Source organism: Saccopteryx bilineata, chromosome 1 (assembly GCF_036850765.1).
Source record: "Saccopteryx bilineata isolate mSacBil1 chromosome 1, mSacBil1_pri_phased_curated, whole genome shotgun sequence".
In the NCBI taxonomy this organism is placed as follows: Eukaryota; Metazoa; Chordata; class Mammalia; order Chiroptera; family Emballonuridae; genus Saccopteryx; species Saccopteryx bilineata.
In genome coordinates, this window is record NC_089490.1 from 259707930 (window position 1) to 259729361 (window position 21432).

The 21432-nt window shown below is 41.1% G+C and overlaps 2 protein-coding genes across 6 annotated transcripts in view; one reads left to right on the forward strand and one right to left on the reverse strand.

Annotated features, from left to right (window-relative positions):
- The window catches only part of LOC136312212 (survival of motor neuron protein), a 120242-nt gene that overhangs the window by 49120 nt on the left and 49690 nt on the right, over positions 1-21432 (forward strand). Inside the window, exon 9 of one of the 2 annotated variants that reach the window (XM_066241753.1) lies at positions 3828-3954. The exons of the other annotated variant lie outside the window; for it this stretch is intronic. The gene's annotated coding sequence lies outside the window, so the exon portion shown is untranslated. Of the gene's footprint in view, positions 1-3827; positions 3955-21432 lie in introns of those variants that run through there. 2 annotated transcript variants of the gene reach the window in all.
- The window catches only part of NAIP (NLR family apoptosis inhibitory protein), a 41844-nt gene continuing 24856 nt past the window's right edge, over positions 4445-21432 (reverse strand). For 3 of the 4 annotated variants that reach the window (XM_066241669.1, XM_066241652.1, XM_066241670.1), the window contains 7 exons: positions 20453-20510; positions 17653-19761; positions 13110-13274; positions 11889-12041; positions 10806-10892; positions 6941-7105; positions 4445-5153 (listed from right to left, as the gene is read on the reverse strand). In XM_066241669.1, coding sequence (XP_066097766.1) covers positions 4789-5153; positions 6941-7105; positions 10806-10892; positions 11889-12041; positions 13110-13274; positions 17653-19761; positions 20453-20510 — 3102 coding nt within the window. In that variant the 3' untranslated portion in view covers positions 4445-4788. The remainder of the gene's footprint in view (positions 5154-6940; positions 7106-10805; positions 10893-11888; positions 12042-13109; positions 13275-17652; positions 19762-20452; positions 20511-21432) is intronic. The other variant, XM_066241660.1, reaches the window with a different exon arrangement.

The following is a 21432-nucleotide window of genomic DNA, read 5'->3' on the forward strand; positions in this document are numbered from 1 at the left end:
TACTGTGTCATGGAAATTATCCATTCCCTATTAAGGGTCAGAGTAAATTATTTTAGCTTTACAGGCTCACTGATGGTAGTCTCTGTCACATATTTTTTTAAATCATTAAAAATGTAAAAACCTTCTTAGCTCATAGGCTGTATTGGCTGTGGCCATACTCTGCTTCCCCCTGCTTTACACTGGAAGCACTTAGCAGAATCTGCGGACAAATATTTGCATGGAGTCCTGTGGATTTATTAAGTATTTATAATAGTTCATGCACATGGTACAAAATTTATTTGGTACAAAAGGGTATGCAGGAGAGAAAGAGCAAACCCTCCTCCCTCTCCTGTCCACTGGCTGTCTGGTCCCCTCCCTGAAGTCAGTTATCATTACCAGTTTCTTATATACTTTAAGAAGTTTTCTGTGGATATATAAGCATGCATATGGCATATATCCTATCAGTCAATCTTAAGATATTTAACTAGGTTATTATTTATATATGAACTATTACATTTAATAAGTAATGCTTGTATCAGTTACCAAGTTAATTGCCTCTCATGTCCAAATCTAGCCTTCATTGCCTACTCTGCAATAATAGGTCTGGACCCTACCTCTCCCATATCTGTCATCAGGCACAGTGTAAAGCTTGTCACTAGAGGGTGCTGGTGAGCACCTAGAAGATCAAAGAACTTTTTTTCTTGGTTAATTTGCCCAGCTAGCACCACGTGGTTTCTGTAGCTCTCTCACATGAATGGCTTCCCCTGACAGCTCCAAGGCACTCCAAGCTCACACCCCCTCGGCTGCAACTCCATGGCTGCGCCCTCTCCATTGAGGTCTCTGTCTCAGCTCTGGGATTTCTTCTTCAGGTCCTCTGTCTCAGGCTAGGGTGAAAGCCTAAAGGCTGTTCCCTACATGTTAACTCCTGTTAACAGTTAATAACTTCATAGCAAATTTCCCCATTCAAATTACTGTGGTTTCTGTCTCGTGATTTGACTCTTGATACAATACATAAAACCTTTTTTAAAATTATTATTAGAAATTAAATTTAATTCCCTGGGCTTGCCTAGTCAAGGCACATATGGGAGTTGATGCTTCCTGCTCCTCCCCCCTTCCCTCTCTTTCTTTCTCTCCTCTCTAAAATGAATAAATTTTAAAAAAGATATATATATATATATAAAATTTAATGGGTTGACGTTGGCCCATGGGAACATATAGGTTTCCGGTGGAAATTTCCATAGCATGTGAACTATTCTTTGCATTACATGCCCATCACCCAAAGTCAAACCACTTTCTGTCGCTGTATATTCGGCCCCCTTTACTCCCCTCACCCCAGCACCCTCTCTCTGGTAAACACTTCAGTTTTGTCTATGAGTCTAAGTTTAAAACCTTTCTGATTACAAAAGTATTACACTTAAAGTCAAACAAGCAAGACAATAACCCATTTATTCATCCACTAATCTCACCCTCCAGAGGTAGTTCCTCTTAATATTGTAAATTATACTGCTCACAAAAATTAGGGGATATTTCAAAATGAATATGAAGAGATAAAAGAAGCATTTGACTTTTTTTTAATTAAACAAAAACATCAGAAAAGCAAACAAGTCAAAGAAAGTTGCTTGATCATGCAGAATCAACTTTTATTTCATTGGTGAAAAGGTACTATAGAAAAGCCTGAAAGTACTGGAGTATCTGCATGTTCCCTGATTCCCTAATTTTTGTGAGCAGTGAAGTTTTATTTTAAACTTGTAAAATAAAAGACGGTAGAAGCCCTGGCCGGTTGGCTCAGCGGTAGAGCGTTGGCCTAGCGTGCGGAGGACCCGGGTTCGATTCCCGGCCAGGGCACACAGGAGAAGCGCCCATTTGCTTCTCCACCCCTCCGCCGCGCTTTCCCTCTCTGTCTCTCTCTTCCCCTCCCGCAGCCAAGGCTCCATTGGAGCAAAAAGATGGCCCGGGCGCTGGGGATGGCTCTGTGGCCTATGCCCCAGGCGCTAGAGTGGCTCTGGTCGCAGCATGGCGACGCCCAGGATGGGCAGAGCATCCCCCCCTGGTGGGCAGAGCGTCGCCCCTGGTGGGCGTGCCGGGTGGATCCCGGTCGGGCGCATGAGGGAGTCTGTCTGACTGTCTCTCCCTGTTTCCAGCTTCAGAAAAAAAATGAAAAAAAAAAAAAGACGGCAGAAAAGGGAGAAAGTAGAAAGAACGCCATCCAGTCCCACTTGAGAGTTAGCCACTATTAACATTTTACTGTATATTCTTCCAGAAAATATTTTTCAATTACTGTTTATATTCAATATTATTTTATATTGGTTTCAGGTGTACAGCATACTGGTTAGATAATTATATACTTTACAACATGTTCTGAAGGAATTTTAATTGTGCACTGACATAAACTCGGAGCAGGAGTTATTGGAGGGCGTGAGAAGCTGAAGGAGTCTGACAAATAACAAGACAGTGGCCTGTGCTGTTCTGCACGCAGACACACAGGAATCTTGGAGGCACGGCACGAGATACAGATGTCTTGTTTATGATTAGGACTACCTAAAGCATTTGTCCTGTCCTTCACCTAGTGTTCTGGGAGAAACGGAGAAGTGGGTACAGTTGGTGTTTAGAAAAGAAAAACAACATAGTCAGACTGGTGCACCCCCACTGTATGTTAACCAATAAATACACAGAGTGAACGATGTTCGAGGCTGATTCCACCTTATGAGTTTCAGTCCTCTGCTTTCTTTCATCCGTCTCTGACTTTTTATTTGCGTCCACATTAATAAGAAACAACAATGTTCCCCCCTGATATTCCCAGTACCCACTTGGCACCAAACATAGTTATTAGAATATTCTTGAGTACATTCCCTATGCTGTACTTTACATCCCTGGTGATGATTTTATAACTACCAATTTCTTCTTAATCCTTTCACCTTTTTCATTCAGCCCCCTGATCCTCTCCCATCTGCCAACCATCAGTCTTTCCTCTTTATTTATGAGACTGTTTCTGTTTTGTTTGTTCATTTATATTGTGCTTTGGATTCCACATATAAGTGAAATTACAAATTCTTAATATAGTTAAAAACATAAGAGTATATATTTTAAATAAATGGGATCACACCATATATACTGCCCCTATGTTTCATACTTGGGGTGAGAGGGAAAGATTGGCTTTTTTCTTGATAAAAATTAGGGTTAAAGAATGATTATTTTCCAATTTATACTGGCAAAATGAATTTGGAATGGGCTTCTAGCCATTTAGAAAATTCTGCTTAACTGGTAGGAGTGAAATTCTGAAGACAGAAATGGAGACATCAAATGTAATACTATGAGTCATATGAAATCACTAAAGAGACAATATATGTTCTCCTTGAGCAGAATGGATTTATAAGAAAACTCTAGGCCAGGTGTCCCCAAACTACGGCCCGTGGGCCGCATGCGGCCCCCTGAGGCCATTTATCCGGCCCCCTGCTGCACTTCTGGAAGGGGCACCTCTTTGATTGGTGGTGAGAGGAGCACTGTATGTGGTGGCCCTCCAACGGTCTGTGGGACAGTGAACTGGCCCCCTGTGTAAAAAGTTTGGGGACCCCTGCAGGCCATTATAGCATATGTTGAACTCTAAAACATTGTCATCTAAAAAAGTATTGATACTCAATTTTCTGGAAAACAAATTTAACTAATCTTCAGTAATGCTAATTCTGCATTTTTTGCTTATAAAGTAATGTTGAACCCAAAGCCTTTTGAATTAAAGCATTTTCTGTAAATCCTATTAATTTTTCACATTAGCAATGGATAAAGGGAACATATAACTAAACTTGACTATATATATATATTTTTTAATCTTTTTTTTCTTTATTCATTTTTAGAGAGGAGAAAGAGAGGGAGAGAGAGAGAGACAGAGAGAGAGAAGGGGGAGGAGCTGGAAGCATCAACTCCCATATGTGCCCTGACCAGGCAAGCCCAGGGTTTCGAACCGGCAACCTCAGCATTTCCAGGTCAACACATTATCCACTGCGCCACCACAGGTCAGGCCTAAACTTGACTATATTAACCCTGTGAGTAGTACGAACGTTCATGTACGTCCTCATGCCTCCTGACCATCCAGAGTACGATCAATTTATTTAAAAAATGTGTAAGGCAGCATTGAAGAAAGGCAAATGTATGTATGTTCTTCTTGTTTCCATAAATTGGTTATCAAACAAACATGCTTTTAAGTTAATAAAACTTTAACTGGAACTAATTCTATTTTTTGAAAAAAACTTCCAGGGGTCATGAAAAAAACTCACTACTCAAAAGGTTAAAGTTAGATATCCAGAACAGATTCTGCATGTATTAGGAAGTATCTTAGCCCATGAAAGATTCATCTGCACCCTGTGTTAAAGTGAACTCTTATTTCACTTATTTGTGAAACTGATTTAATCCTTATTTCATATATATTTATATACTCAGATATATATTTCATTTCGTAAACCTGAATTCTTTCATATTATGGCTTTAAGATAGATTGGTGTACCTCCTTCAACCCATTCCCTGTGGCTTTGTTACTCTACCAGTTAGCCTGAAAAGTTGATGCTGATGCTGGATGACGGAGGGCTAGATGTATAACCTTGAGTTGGGAGGATCATTCAGAGGCTTCAGAGATATTGATAATACTCTGTTTATTAAGCTCAGTGATGGGCAGGCAGGGTTGTTGTTGTTTCTTAGTTACCTTACATGTTTTATAATGTTCTTTTGTATGCAGTATTTAATAAAATGGTTTTGAATAATTGGGTTTTTAGAATTATTGACAAAAATTTTCTTGATTCGGCAGTTTTTTAGCTAAATCTTCTATTGCTGAATGATTGGAGAAAATGGCAATACCCATTTCCAGTGAATAATTAAGCGCTGAGATCGAGGATGTTTTTCTTTCATAGACGTAAGCAGTGTGATGTCTTCTTCATCCAGGAGCCAGCTTAACATGTTAATTCTGGTGAGCTTTGGCAGTCGTGACAGACATTGACCCAAAGACTTGACTGTTGTGGCTTGAGCTTTGATACATTCAGTGAAATGCCTGGAAATGGTCAACTCCTGCAAGTTCGGCAAATTGTCCAGTGCTTGAAAGAAATTCCTATATCCTTCCTCTGTAATCTTGTGATTTAGTGAAAGATCTAAGTCCTCAAGTTTCTGGAAACCTTCATTAACTGCTACTTTGGCTATAAAAGAAAAATATTTATGAAATCAGAATCATAAGGACTTTTATTTCAATAATGGTAGATTAGGTTATTTGAACCAACCTCCTCTCCTATCACCACCACCAGCATTGAAAGTAGAAACTGCCAATAAAATATTTTTAAAATATCTCCTTAAAAGTCCCAAAGATCAGCCCTGGCCTGGGTTCAATTTCTGGCCAGGGCACACAGGAGAAGTGCCCATCTGCTTCTCCACCCCTCCCCTCTCCTTTCTCTCTGTCTCTCTCTTCCCCTCCTGCAGCCAAGGCTCCACTGGAACAGTGTTGGCCTGGGTGCTGAGGATGGGTCCATGGCCTCTACCTCAGGCACTAGAATGGCTCCAGTTATAACGGAACAATGCTGCAGATGGGCAGAGCATCACCCCCTAGAGGGCGTGCTGGGTGGATCCTGGTCGGGTGCATGCGGGAGTCTGTTTCTCTGCCTCCTCACTTCTCGCTTCAGAAATAATACAAAAAAAAAAAGTCCCAAAGAGCTGACATGTTAATAAAGAACTTCCTGGCCAGCTAGCTCGGTTGGTTACAATATTGTCCCTATTTGCAAAGGTTGCAGGTTTGATCCCTGGTCAGGTTGCAAGCAGAAACAGTTTGATGTTTCTCTCTCTCCCTTCCTCTCTTTCTAAAATCAATAAATAAATTTTTTAAAAAAGAAAAGAAAAAAAAGAACTTCCTGTCCAAAATCCAAGGGTAAAGCTGAAACCACACAAATAAAGCTAAGCCCTAGAGCACTGAAGCCACTTTTGCTGTGAGAGTTTTGTTATCCTCTGCACAATTGGATTTCTCTTGTGGTCTCACAGAGGATGAATATCAAAGCACAGTATGGCTAAGAAACAGGCTAAGTTAAAAGGGACATTAGATATTGTGGCAAACACATCTCCCCTTTTACAGAGAAAAAGATTTCATATTCCTCGAACCATGTCCTCTCACTGTCTATTAATATATACCACGTATTGCCAACAAGAGGCCCTCCTGTTATCGAGGATTCTGAAGGATCTGGGAGCCTGGCACACAGTAAGTTCTCAATTATGACAGGTTGACTACTTGGACATGGATACCTAGCAAGGTTTTTGTTCTGTTTTTAATTGCTAAATCTCTTTTTCTTAGTTTGGGCAAAGGTTAGCTTGGTTTCACTCTAGAATCCAGGGCTATAGCATGACTAACTTTAGAGACTAAGGTTTTTAGGAGATGAAAATTAATTGAGCTGTACTTATGATTTGTGTACTTTTTAAAAAAATTTTTTTAATTCATTTTAGAGAGGAGAGAGAGAGGGAGAGAGAGAGAGAGAGAGAGAGAGAGAGAGAGGAGAGAGAGGGGGGGGGAGGAGCTGGAAGCATCAACTCCCATATGTGCCTTGACCAGGCAAGCCCAGGGTTTCGAACCAGCGACCTCAGCATTTCCAGGTCGATGCTTTATCCACTGCGCCACCACAGGTCAGGCCCTTGTGTACTTTTTTGTATGTGTATTAATATTCAATTTTTTAAAAATACTATGAAAAGAAGTATATGGAAGGCATGCCTGAAGCACTGGGTGTCAAGAACACATATAGTCTCAAATGGGAGGACACCTTTTACTTCCAAATCTGACCAGAATGAACCTAAATCTATAGAATAGAGGGAATGATAAAATAGTGGAAATGAGGATGTGAGTTGAACATTTTTAGAGACAAAAGTTTTTACAGATATTTTGCAGGAGAAAACTTGAGTACTATCATTGACTTTCATATAAGCTGAAACATTTTATCTGAGGGTAACTCACCAACTTCCATTACACTGTCATCATTTAAAGTCTTGAAAAATGAGAGAACTCGGAGACATCGAAGATGCTGACACTGCTGGATAATCAGTTTGGCCACTTGATGAATCCCATCCCCAGTAGGAAGGATCAATTCTTCCAGGTTGTTAAGAGAACCTAAAATATAGGCTATCAGAAGAGATTGAAAAGTTATTTTTCCTACTGTGTTCCCAAACAATGGTCTCGAGCCTCAAAATCATGCACAGTACAGATAGCCCCAAGTAGCATAGAGACTGTTCCTCTTCCTCTCCAAGGACAAGAGAAAGGTCTCAGCCTACACCTTGATCTTCATTGCTTCTTCCAGACAATCATTTTTTCACCTTCCCCAAACAATCTTTCTTGCAGTGGAGTCCAGAATACCTATCACATATCCATTTCCTCTTGTAGATTGAAGCTTCTACTGGCATCCTGGATACTCTTCTAGCTCCTCAAGGCTTTCAGCTCGCTCCCTTTAAATCCCACCTCCTGCTGTTGTCTCAGGGATCTCTACCTCTGCCTCACAGCGCTACTCACTACCCACCACTCCATCTTTCTTTTTCGATTTCATTCCTCCTTAGCATGGTACATTGTGGATCACTTGGTCGCTAGAAAGTTCTCTACTTTTTTTTTAATTGACTTTAGAGGCACAGAGGGAGAGAGAGAGAGAAAGAGAAAGAAAGAGAAGCATTCATTAGTTGTTCCACTTAGTTGTGCCTTCATTGGTTGCTTCCGGTATGTGCCCTGACCAGGGATCGAACCCACAACCTTGGCGTTTAAGGATGACACTCTAAGCAACTGAGCTAACTGGCAAAGGCAAAAGTTCTCTACTTCTGAGGCTTCATACCTGGAGATGTTTTGAACACTTTCTATCATAAAACAATGTTCCAGGATTATCTTTTATTGATACTTTCTCTGTCCCAGTTCTTCTATCAGCCATTACTCCAAGAGCTTTAGTTCCTCTTAGGGAAGCCAGTATTTAGAAGTCAAGATTTGGGCATTTTGTATGCTTATTGCTATTAAGGTGATTTCTAGTGTGTCAGTTGGCTGGGCTTAGAAATGTATATGTGTTTGTGTAAAGAAATATATAGATAAAAGGATATCTATATCTGTTTGTATATTGACCTGTTTATCTATGTGAATAGGTTAAAAACCATGAGTCCACACCAGTGTTTCCAATTCTAATTTAAAAGCTGAGTTCTTTCTAACCTACCCTTTCAATACAGGGTGGGGCAAAAATAGGCTTATAGTTGTTCATATGGAAAATAATATAATAATAAATAATATAAGAATAAACTCTGTGTTTCACATACATCTGTAAACCTACATTTGCCCCACCCTGTATTTATAAATTCCTTCTCTAGCAGGGATCTTGGCTCTCATTATACTCTCTGTATTTGCTCAATCAACCTATTATATATACCAAGCGCTTCCTTGACCCCTGATCCAGCCTGTGCCCCTTCAGCCCTCGTGCTCCTCCGCCACCCACAGGGCTGCCTCCAAAGGAAGAAAAGAGGCAGAGGAGATCTAGGTGATACTTAAGCATGCTGAAGTTCAGGAGGCACTACGTGCTTAACATCTGGAATCTCCACTGCCTCACGTTAGGTTTTCCTGTGTTAAAAATGAGACATAAGCCCAAAACAGAGTCACGCCACCAAACCAAGACTTGCACTCTGGCTCTCCCAGAAATATAATCTTAAATCAGTCAATCAGGAATCACCCAATCAGCACTAGTTAGGTAATCGGCCTGCTAGAACCCTGCCATCCCCTACAGGAAAGTAACCAAGCAATCACCAACCAACTTTTCTGCCTAGTGTAACTTCCTTGTTCCTGCTCCCTTATGCCTATAAGAGTTGTTCTGTATAGCTCATCAGAACTCCTTTCTATCTACTATACTGGATGCTGCCCAATTCAAATCCATTTTTGCTCAAATACACTCAATAATTTTACTATGCCTTAGGTTATCTTTTTCCCTAGGAGCATATATCACTTTTCTAATAAAAAAATATGAAAAAGTATGTAAGGTCTTTTTACAGCTAATCATTCTGATAAATTTGGGTTTTCATATACTGAGTTTTCTTAACCTTAAAAGATAAATTTTAGCGTGATCTGTGGTGACGCAGTAGATAAAGCATCAACCTGGAACACTGAGGTCACTGGTTTGAAATCCTGGGCTTCCCTGGTCAGGGCACATAGGAGAGGCAACTACTATGTGTTAAGGCTTTCCACTCCTCCCCGTCCTTTCTCTCACTAAAAAATTCCATGAATAATTTTTTTTTTTCAGTGAGAGAGACGGGAAGCATCAATTCTTCATTATGGCGCCTTAGTTGTTGTTTTTTTTAAGAGTACTTTATTTTTTATTTTTTTTACAGAGACAGAGCGAGAGTCAGAGAGAGGGATAGACAGGGACAGACAGACAGGAACGGAGAGAGATGAGAAGCATCAATCATCAGTTTTTCGTTGTGGCACTTTAGTTGTTTATTGATTGCTTTCTAATATGTGCCTTGACTGTGGGGCTACAGCAGACCGAGTAACGCCTTGCTCAAGCCAGCGACTTTGGGTCCAAGCTGGTGAGCTTTGCTCAAACCAGATGAGCCCGCACTCAAGCTGGCGACCTCAGGGTCTCGAACCTGGGTTCTCCGTATCCCAATCTGATGCTCTACCCACTGCGCCACCACCTGGTCAGGCATGGCACCTTAGTTGTTCATTGATTGCTTTCTAATATGTGCCTTGACCAGGGGGCTACAGGAGAGTGAGTGACCCCTTGCTCAAGCCAGCAACCTTGGGTTCAAGCCAGTGACCTTGGGCTTCAAGCCAGCAACCATGGGGTCATGTCTATGATCCCACGCTCAGGCCAGCAACCCCGTACTCAGGCTGGTGAGCCCACGCTCAAGCTGGGTAAGCCCGCACTCATGCCAGCAACCTTAGGGTATTGAACATGGGTCCTATGTCCAAGGCCGATGCTCTATTCGCTGCACCACTGCCTGGTCAGGCCATAAATAAAATCTTTAAAAAAGAAATATATAATTTTAACCTGACTGGTAGTGGCAGAGTAGATAGAGTGTCCACCCAGGACACTGATGGCCCCTTGTTTGAAACCCTGAGATCACTGGCTAAAGTGTAAGCTCAGCAGCTAGAGCACAGGATTATCGACATGATCCCAGGGTCGCTGGCTTGAGCCACAGCCCCTCCCTCACCGCCCTACCCCAGGTCAAGGCACCCATGAGAAGCAATCAAACAACTAAAGTGAAACAACAACAAATTGGTGCTTCTCATCTCTCTCCTCCCCTTCTCTCTTTCCCTTCCTATCTCTCTCTCTCTCTCTCTCTAAGAAAAGCCAATATCATTTTACCTATATCCCAGAAACTTTTAAAACAACATAGACTTAACATGTTTGGAATGGATACCTGCCAGTGAAATTGTGTAGTGCATTAATGACCAACTATATATTCTAAGAAGTAAGGTACTCTGCCTGACCTGTGGTGACACATTGGATAAGGCATTGACCTGGAACGCTGAGGTTGTTGCCAGTTCAAGACCCCAGGCTTGCCTGGACAAGGCACATATGAGAACAGCTGCGACTTGATGTTTCCCACTCCTCCCTCCCGACAACCTTTCTCTCTCTTTTCTCTCTTAAATCAATAAATAAAATCTTAACAACAACAAAAAGAAATAAGACACTCTGAGAACATTTGAGGCCTTTGAAGGTGAAGGTTGAGCAGCATGGTCCTTCCTCCTAATTAGCTAGGGTGTTTAATATAGATAATGAGTTATTATAGCGATTGCAAAGTAATGAAGGCTTTTGGGGGGAAGAGAATAAAGATAAGTGAAAGGCTCTGTTTTGCAAACATACCAAATTTTTCCGATGTTTCCTTATCAGGAAATTCCTGCAATCTAAGATTTAGTATCTTCAGAGAAATAAAATTTGGCAAAATGGTGACTATAAAAGGAAAAATAAAAATCTGGTTATGTCAGCTACAACTCTAATACCAAGAAGTAATGTTTAAAGAACATTTTAAAGTGTTAGGAAATAATACAATAATTCAGATAAAATTACTCAGCATGACTAAGTAGATAAATTTTTGCTCAGTAAATATGCCTCAGTTTATCTTCTTTTTCCCATGGGCATACATTACTTTTGTAATAATAACAAAATGAAAAAATGATGGACAAAAACTTGACTTGGACCTGACCAGGCGGTGGCGCAGTGGATAGAGCGTTGGACTGGGATGTGGAGGACCCAGGTTCGAGACCACGAGGTTGCCAGCTTGAGCACGGGCTCAACTGGCTTGAGCAAAAAGCTCACCAGCTTGGACCCAAGGTCACTGGCTTGAGCAAGGGGTTACTCGGTCTGCTGAATGCCTGCGGTCACATATGAGAAAACAATCAATGAACAACTAAGGTATCAGAATGAAAAACTGATGATTGATGCTTCTCATCTCTCTCATTCCTGTCTGTCTGTCCCTATCTATCCCTCTCGCTGACTCTATCCCTGTCCCTGTATAAAAATAACAATAAAAAACTTGGGGCAGTGAACACACAATATAGTATACAGATAGTGCATTATAGAATTATGCACCTGAAATCTGTATAATTTTGTTAACCAGTGTCACCCCAGTAAATTCAATAAAAAGGAAAAAATGGAAAAGTAAGCTCTTTCTATAGCTAATCATTTTGCTAAATCTGGGTTTTCACATACTGAACTTTTTTAACCTTAAAAGATAGTTTTAACAAATAATTCTGATAACTAGAAATAATATTTAAACATCTAGAAACAAATACAACTTATTATTTGATAACTCATTTAAGATCATATATCTATTACAATAGTTCTTTGACATCAATTGCATGTTTAAAATTTGGCTGTTTTAAAAAAGTGCTTAACATGATGGTCCACAGACATCTTAAACCGAATATTTAAGATTGTAGTTCTTACCAAATGGGATAGCTTTAAAAAATGCTCCAGAAAATTTAATTTCTTTGAGTTTCTTGCAGGAAGCAAGTACAATCATGAGAGACTTAAAATCCGAAAAGAAATTACATTGCAGGTGGAAAACATGGAGGTTTGGAGAATTCTGAATTAATTTAACTGTAAAATATCAAAGATTGAAGAGATTAGGGAAGGTTGCAAATTTCTATTAGGGTTCGCTACATAATTTGTTATTTTGATTCAATGATATTGAATTAAAACAAAGCATCACAATGTAATGATTCAAAAATTAGGCCACTTTGGGCTTAGGTTCAGGTTCTGCAGCTAACTCGTGAGCTATATGAACTTGGCCATGTAGTTCCTGACCCTATCTGGATCCGTTTTCTATAACACACGGGCATTGAATAGACTCAGTGAAGTCATCTTCAGCGTTAACATCCTGTTTCTAAGTTTGCACATGACATTTACGCAATAGGAATACTATACAAAGAAACAAAAACAATGACAACTCTGAAATAAAACCTAAATTTGATGTGAAAATGGATAAGAAATGTAAGAAAACAACTACTTCCAAGTTCAGCTCAGTGAACTCTGTTGCAGGCAACTCTGCTTGTCAGCTCCATAGAGATTTACATTTCCTCAGTCCTTAGTGTTCAGTCTTCACTACACTGAGGGAGTAATGATGTGTTTAAGAAAGGTGGCTACACAAGTTGTCCATTAATAGTGAGGATAAGCTGGTGGGAAAAATGAAAATGCTTCCAATTCCACCTAATCTTGCAATCTATAACTTAAAAATAGCTCTATAAATTATTTTGGAAAGAATATACCAGTGGCTAAATCTCAGACTTAGTAGTACTCAGAGTTCTTGTGTTTGAATCACAGATCTACCATTTCTTTAGCTGGGTAACCTTGAGCAAATTACTTAACCTCTTTATACCTCAATTTCCCCGCTGTAAAATGAGCATTGTAATAGTACCTTACCTCGTAGAATGGGAATGAAGGTTAAATGAGTTAATATTTGTAAAGTGCCTGTAACAATCCCTTGCATGTAGTAAGGTCTCAATAATTACACATAACTCTCGCTTTCTTAATGAATAAGTGATTCCCACAATTTACCATGGATACAGGCTACAACCACAGATCCACAGAAGCTTTAACTCTTAAATGAATTATTTGGTCAAATAGCTCTACCAAGTGATGTAAAAACAAGTAAAGTGCCATCCTTACCTAGTTTGGAAGTACTATCCACCCCTGAAGCTTGGATTAATAATTTCTCCATATGGTGGAGATTTAGGAATTCTTCAGGAATAACTGAAAAAACATTTTGTTTATCCGTATCCACAGACAATTCTTTCAGACACAAGAACTTGTCCAAATTAGGAAAGAGTTGATCTAGAAAGCAGCACACAGGTCTCAATTAATATAAAGAGTTCCAAAGGGAAAATCTGAAACTCTTATTTTGATTCACCAAGCTATTTTCACATGAAAACTTTTCACATACCATAAAACATTCTCTTCTAGGAAGTACACATATGAAGATACTGCTGTATGCAGCATTCATTATCTGTTGTATGGAAGGCCTTGTGCTCATGTCTGGGTTCACAAAATAAGACCTCATCTCAACAGATACAACTGGGACAAGACTAGTTCCACATGCAGAAGAATGAAGTTGGATCCCCAACCTCCCAGCACCATATACAAAATTAATTGGAAATGGATCAACAACCTAAATATAAGAACTAAACCAAGCCCTGGCCGGTTGGCTCAGCGGTAGAGCGTCGGCCTAGCGTGTGGAGGACCCGGGTTTGATTCCCGGCCAGGGCACACAGGAGAAGCGCCCATTTGCTTCTCCACCCCTCCGCCGCGCTTTCCCTCTCTGTCTCTCTCTTCCCCTCCCGCAGCCAAGGCTCCATTGGAGCAAAGATGGCCCGGGCGCTGGGGATGGCTCTGTGGCCTCTGCCCCAAGCGCTAGAGTGGCTCTGGTCGCAACATGGCGACGCCCAGGATGGGCAGAGCATCGCCCCCTGGTGGGCAGAGCGTTGCCCCCTGGTGGGCGTGCCGGGTGGATCCCGGTCGGGCGCATGCGGGAGTCTGTCTGACTGTCTCTCCCTGTTTCCAGCTTCAGAAAAATGAAAAAAAAAAAAAAAAAAAAAAAAGAAGAACTAAACCATACAACTCTTAGAGGAAAATAGGGGTAAAAGTCTTCATGACCTTGACTTTGTCAATAGATTTTTAGATATGCTACCAAAAGCACTAGCAAAAACAAAAAATAGATAAATTGGAATTCATCAAAATTTAAAACTTAGTGCATCAAATGACATCACTGAGACATTGAAAAGACAATCTGCAGAATAGGAGAAGAATATTTTCAAATCACATGTTTAATAAGGATTTAATATTTAGAATATACAAAGAACTATAACTCAGAACATAAAGACACAGTTTAAAAATAGGCAAAGGCCTGGCTGAGTAGCTCAGTTGGTTAGAGCATCATGCCAATACATCAAGGTCTCAGGTTCAATCCCCAGGCAGGGGACTTGTAAGACTTAACCAATGAATGCATAAATGAGTAGAACAACAAAGTGATGTCTTTTTCTCTCTCCTTCTCTAAAATCAATAAAGTAAAGATGTAAAAAAAAAAAATTTTATTTTTTTTAAATGAGCAAAGGACTGAATAGACATGTCTCTAAAAAGGGCACAAACAGCCAATAAATAAGTCTGGCCTGTGGTGGAGCAGTGGACAGGGTGCCAACCTGGAGCGCCGAGACCACTGGTTCTAAACCAAGCCCTGGGCTTGCCTGGTCAAGGCACATATGACAAGCAACCAGTGAACAATTAGAGTTGAAGCAACTATTTCTTGTTCCGACCCCCCACCCCCATAAAAATCAATAAAATAAAAAATAAAAAGCTAATAAATAAGCACATGAAAATATGCTTGTCATTAGGGAAATACAAATAAGTCAAAACCACAATGAAATACCACTTCACACCTATTTTTAATCTTTTATGATTAAAAGTAAAAAAGCAGTGCGAGGATGTGGAGAAATTGGAGCACCCATACATTGCTTCAAGATGGTGTAAAATGGTGCAGCCACTGTGGAAAACAGTTTGGAGATTCCTAAAATATTAAATAAAATTACTATCATTCATATGAAACAGCAGTTCCCCTTCTGAGTATATAGCTAAAAGAATCAAAAGCAGGCCCTGGCCGGTTGGCTCAGCGGTAGAGCGTCGGCCTGGCGTGCGGGGCACCCGGGTTCGATTCCCGGCCAGGGCACATAGGAGAAGCGCCCATTTGCTTCTCCACCCCCCCCCCTCCTTCCTCTCTGTCTCTCTCTTCCCCTCCCGCAGCCAAGGCTCCATTGGAGCAAAGATGGCCCGGGCGCTGGGGATGGCTCCTTGGCCTCTGCCCCAGGCGCTAGAGTGGCTCTGGTCTCGGCAGAGCGACGCCCTGGAGGGGCAGAGCGTCGCCCCTGGTGGGCGTGCCGGGTGGATCCCAGTCGGGCGCATGCGGGAGTCTGTCTGACTGTCTCTCCCCGTTTCCAGCTTCAGAAAAATACAAAAAAAAAAAAAAAAAAAAAAAGAATTAAAAGCAGATCTCAAAAGAGATATCTGTACACCCATGTTCATAGCAGAATTACTTACAATAGCCAGAGAAACAACACAAGTGTCAATCAATAGTTAAATGGATAAACAAAACATCATATATAGTTATATACACACACATACATGATATGTATATACACACATATATAATACACATACATACTATGGAATATTAGTTATAAAAGGAACAAACAGCCTGACCAGGCAGTGGTGCAGTGGATAGAGCGTCGGACGGGGATGCAGAGGACCTAGGTTTGAGACCCTGAGGTCGCCAGCTTGAGCGCGGGCTCATCTGGTTTGAGCAAGAGCCCACCAGCTTGAACCCAATGTCGCTGGCTCCAGCAAGGGGTAGCTCGGTCTGCTGGAGGCCCACGGTCAAGGCACATATGAGAAAGCAATCAATGAACAACTAAGGTGCTGCAATGCGCAGTGAAAAACTAATGATTGATGCTTCTCATCTCTCTCCGTTCCTGTCTGTCTGTCCCTGTCTATCCTCTCTCTGACTCAGTAAAAAATAAATAAATAAAAATTAAAAAAAAGGAACAAACAACATACTACAACATGAATTAACCTTGAAAGCATGCTAAGTGAAATAAGCCAGAGATACAAAAAGACAAGATATTCTATGATTCCATTTATATGAAATATCTAGAATAGATAAACCATAGAGACAAAGTAGAATAGACATTATCAGCAGCTGGGGAGAGGAAAGAGTTATTATTTAATAGGTACAGAGTTTCTGTTTGGGATGATGAAACTTCTGGAAGTGAGTAGTGGTGATGGTTGCCTGGCATTGTAAATGGACTTATATCCACTGAATTGTATACTTATATACACGTTTATGTATACATACATATATATATGTTTTATGTATATATTATTATAACAAAAGAAGTATTGAAAATAGCAAGCAAAGCCTGACCAGGTAGGAGTATGTGGATATAATGTCAGCCTGGGATGCTGAGGACCCAGGATCAAAACCCCAGGTTGCTGGCTTGAGTGTGGGCTTGCCAGCTTGACCATGGGTTGCTAGCTTAAGCGTGGGATTATAGACAGGACCCCATGGTTGCTGGCTTGAGCCCAAAGGTCACAGGCTTGAAGCCCAAGGTTGCTGTCTTGAGCAAGGGGTCACTGGCTTGGCTGAGACCCCCCCCCATCAAGACACGTATGAAAAAGCAACCAATAAACAACTAAAGTGCCACAACTACGAGTTGATGCTTCTCATCTCCCTTCCTGTCTTTCTGTACCTATTTGTCCCCCCAGCCCCAAGAAAGAAGGAAAGGGAAGAAAGGAAAGGAAAGAAGGGAAGGAAAGGAAAGGAAGAAAGAAAGAAAGAAAGAAAGAAAGAAAGAAAGAAAGAAAGAAAGAGAGGGAGGGAGGGAGGGAGGGAGAGAGGAAAGGAAGGAAAGGGAAGGGGAAGGGAGGGGAGGGGAGGGGAGAGGAACAGGAGGGAGGAAGGGAAGGAGGGAGGGAGGAAGGAAGGAAGGAAGGAAGGAAGGAAGGAAGGAAGGAAGGGAGGGAGGGAGGAAGGGAACAGCAAGGAAAATTTTTATAAATTTGATGGTAAACAACCCACAAATCTAAAAATGCTCAATGACTCTCAAGCAAGATCAATACAAAGCAAAGCACACACAGGCATATAACACACTGTTGAAAAACCTAAGCCATACTAGCAACAATTAGAACATTTAAAAAAAATTAAATATTATTTGCAGAAGTATCAAACAACACAAGTATCTAGAAAGAAATATAAACCTACACTGTAAATTTCAAACATTGCTTAAAGAAATGAGACACAAAGAAATGGGAGATATTATTTCCCATTTATTTATTTCCCAGAGAGTATAAGCCCTTCCTCCCAGTAAGCAGGTAGGATGAGGGTAGTTCTCAAGCACCATCTTTATGTACAGATCATTAATTTACTAATAACAAGTAATTTGTGTCTGTTTATTAAGTTTATATTTTATTATATCCTATCTGAGTTGTTTGAAAACCATTCTACTAACTCACACTACTGACAAAAATAAATTAGTGTTTATTTTGTATCTGTTCAATCAGCAAGCATTTTTGGTATCATGCTTTCAGAAGTTTTATTTACCTAAAACTAAAAATGAGCAAATAAAATTATCATCAGAATAGCCAGCTAAAATATATTCAGGTATACCTTGTACCTGGGTTGCTCCTGAGACTTCAAGAGATTCCAGGGAAGGCAGGTTAAGTAGCAATTCCTGTTCCACTGCATTCAGCTCAGATCTGCTTATGGAGCACTTGGTGAAAGAAGCCTTGTACTGCTCAAGAGCTGGGCGAAGGCTTTCAGTAAAGCCCCTGCTGTTTACTAAGTAAAGTTCAATGTGCTGTGAAGCTGAAAAAACTTCCATTAGAACCCTGAGCATCTCTTGGTCCACACCATCAATATTAGTCACATGGACTTCCAGAAGGGGAATCTTGTACTGCTTTGGAGAAAGTTTCCAATAGCCAGTGCTGATGTCTGGTGGTGTTTTGAGTTGCATATTCTGAAATCTCATTATTTTTTCCATTTGTCCAGCTAAATTCCGCTCCCATTCATTCATAAGTTCAAAGGCAGAAGCACAGTCCTGATGTATAGTTGGTGCCTGTGATTTGTCCCAACATCTTTCCAGGTCTGAAATGTCTGGTATAGGTGACCTGATATTTATTTTTCCTGTTATGGAGACTCGGACGCTCCTCAACAATAACAGACTTTCTGGATGGTCGAAAAAATACTGTAATTTAAGCATATCCAAAGTCAGGGTTCTCCCTTGAAGGAATTGCAAAATAAATGGAGAACATGCAGCAACAGTGTTGCTTTGATAAGCAATTCTTATGGCACAAGCCAGTAACTTCTCTGAGACCAGTGAAAAGCAATGTTGTGGAGCTACTTGCCAACATGCCCTGATTGTCTGCACCTCCAGATTTTCTGGATGGTGCTTTAGGTTGTCATCTTTTTCACATATTTTCTCCAATGACTCTTCATTATCCAACAAATGAAGCAAATGAGATACAATTTTTGGCCCTGCCTTTGTTGAAGGGTAGCAGGAGACATACCTCAAAACATTGTTACAGGGACTTATCATGGATGAGTTAATTTGTTTCAAATAATAAAGTCCCAAATCTTGATCTTCTTGCCTATCTGAATCCAGGAATGCAATCAGCCTCATCCCAGCAAGAAATTCTTGGAATGCAGGATCTAAAAACTGGTAAACTGGTCTCAGTCTCTGGGCTGTGAATTTACTCATCAGGCACATGGTTAGGTCTTCATCTTCATCGACTCCTGCTTCTATAAGGTCCTCATTGCTAAACTCAAAGCAAGACGAAAAAAACCCTTTCAAAGCCAGCTTTCCACAGGAGGACACAGTTGCTCTGAGAAGTTCAGCTGAAGTTTTGTGCTTTAAGAAAAGGCAGTCTATATAGGACTTGAAAACAGCCACATCAACATAGGATTGGTCAAAAGGATACCGAAACCAATTAGCACAGACTGCTGCTACGAAAAGGGGAGTTTTCTGAATTCCCTGCAAATTTTCATTTATCTTAAAGTGAATCATAAACTTTCGCAGACGGGCTATATTATCAGGATATACCCTCCGTAATATATAGATAGTATTATAGAAGGGAAATTCTTTGATCTCCAGAATAGTGTCGAGGTACCTGTGGATGTCCCTGGCTCTGTTTGTACGAACAGAAATCAACAGACAGGTCTTTGATGAGTGGTTTTTTTGAATCAGTTTCTTTATGACTTGAGGGACTGCGCTCATTTCTTTGTAGTCATCCAAGAGGAATAACACCTGATTCTTTAACTGCTGGATGGTGTTCCTTAGGCACATTTCAGTAACATATCCTTCTTTCTCTAGGAGTTGTTCACAAATGATGTTGGCCAGCCCCTGGTCCAGTCTGGTAGAGCTAAGGGAGAGATAGAAGACCAGCTGGAACCTGTTTAACAAGGGACAGCATCCAGATGCCCAGAGAAGGGCTATTTTCTTCAGGAGAACCGTCTTTCCACTACCAGCTTCACCCTCCACGCACATGACAGAGTTCAAGTTGGCAAAGACATCAGACAACAGCACAGGCTTTTGCACGGGACTGCTGATATGTTTTGAAGCAAGGAACAGATCACAGTTTAGCAAATGGTCTATGGCTAGATGGGAAGAGACCTCAAGCAAACACATGTGGCGGAAACTGGCATTGGTGTAGGCTTCTCTCAGTCGCCGGTTCAGACTCTTTGCCTCCTGAAACCACTGGGATTCACTCTGGGCCATCTCTGTGGAAAGATGAAAAGAGGCATAATTACAAATCCTCTTTCTCTCTTTTTTTTTTTTTATTCAATGAGAGGTGGAAAGGCAGATAGACAAACTCCCACATGTGCCCTGATTAGGATCCACCTGGCAATTCCACTAGGGGATGATGCTTTGCCCATCTGGGGCACTGCTCCATTGCTCAGCAACTGAGCTCTTCCCAGCACCTGAGGCGGAAGCCATGGAGCCATCCTCAGTGCCTGGGGCCAACTCACTCCAATCGAGCCATAACTGCAGGAGGGGAAAGAAGCGAGAGGGGGAGAGGTAGAGAAGCAGATAGACGCTTCTCCTGTGTGCCCTGATCAGAAATCGAACCTGGAACATCCACATGCTGGCTGACGCTCTACCACTGAGCCAGCCAGCCAGGGCCTCTCTTTTAGATTTTATTTATTGATTTTTTTTTAAGAGAGAAGAGAGATAGAGAGGGAGAGGGAGAGGGTTAAGAAGTGGGAAGCATCAACTTGTAGTAGTTGCTACCTGTATGTGCCATGACCAGGCAAGCCCAGGGTTTGAAACCAGCAACCTCAGCATTCCAGGTCAATGCTTTATCCACTGCATCACCACAGGTCAGGCCACAAATCCTCTCTTTTAAAACCCCCTAGCTATAAATATATGTACACATATATATAATCCCATGAGCTACTTCAAAATCCTTACCTGACAGTGTAGAACTAACTGCTGCTGAGTCTTCAAGATAGCTTTCACTTGTGGTTTCCTTTGAAAATAAAATTTTCTAGTAAATCAAAATTTGTATAAGAAGACGAGGTATCTCATTACAATTGGGAACCAAACATCATCTAAACACAGCCCACCCTCAAATATTTATGCCAGCTTAAGGGAAGAGTGCTACAAATACGGAGCAATGCATGCTCTGCAAACACCTGCCAGTGTGTGCTCCTAGGTGGTACACATGGGTGAGCCAGGCAGTGATCACTGTCCAGGAATCAGAATCACAGCATCTAAAGCAAGACAACCCTCCCCAAATTGTTAGATACAGCTATTGACCTTAGTTATTAACATATTTCCTACGTATCTGGTGTGTAGGAAGACAATGGTTCTTCCTTGAAAAACAAGTATTTATATATTCTCAAGCCTTTTTTTTTTTAAGTGAGAAGAAGGGAGATAGAGAGATAGACTCCTGCATGTGCCCCAACCAGGATCAGCCCGGCAACCCTTGTTGGGGGCTGACACTCAAACCAATCAAGCCACTGGCTGTGAGAGGAGAAGGAAGAGAGAAGGGGGAGAGGGGTGGAGAGGGAAGCAGATGGTCACTTCTCATGTGTGCCCTGACCAGGATTGAACCTGGGATGTCCGCATGCTGGGCCACTGAGCCAACTGGCCAGGGTCCCCAAGCTTTTTTTCAATTTAATTTTAGCTCACAAATATAAACTTGAATCAGATGAATAGCCAGTTACTTTTTATTTCTATGGGATGACAAACATACCTAACATACAGCCTCAGATAAGGTGTGTATGAGTGAAATCGATAATGGGTTATATCCCAGAGAACTAGAAGGATTTCTCAGTTTAAAAGGACCATTCTATGATCTGGGTTTATTATTTGGTTGGTCATTTGCTTTTTTTTTTTCATTTGCTTTTTTAAAGGAAACATCTTTCCCACCATGTGAATGCAAGTCA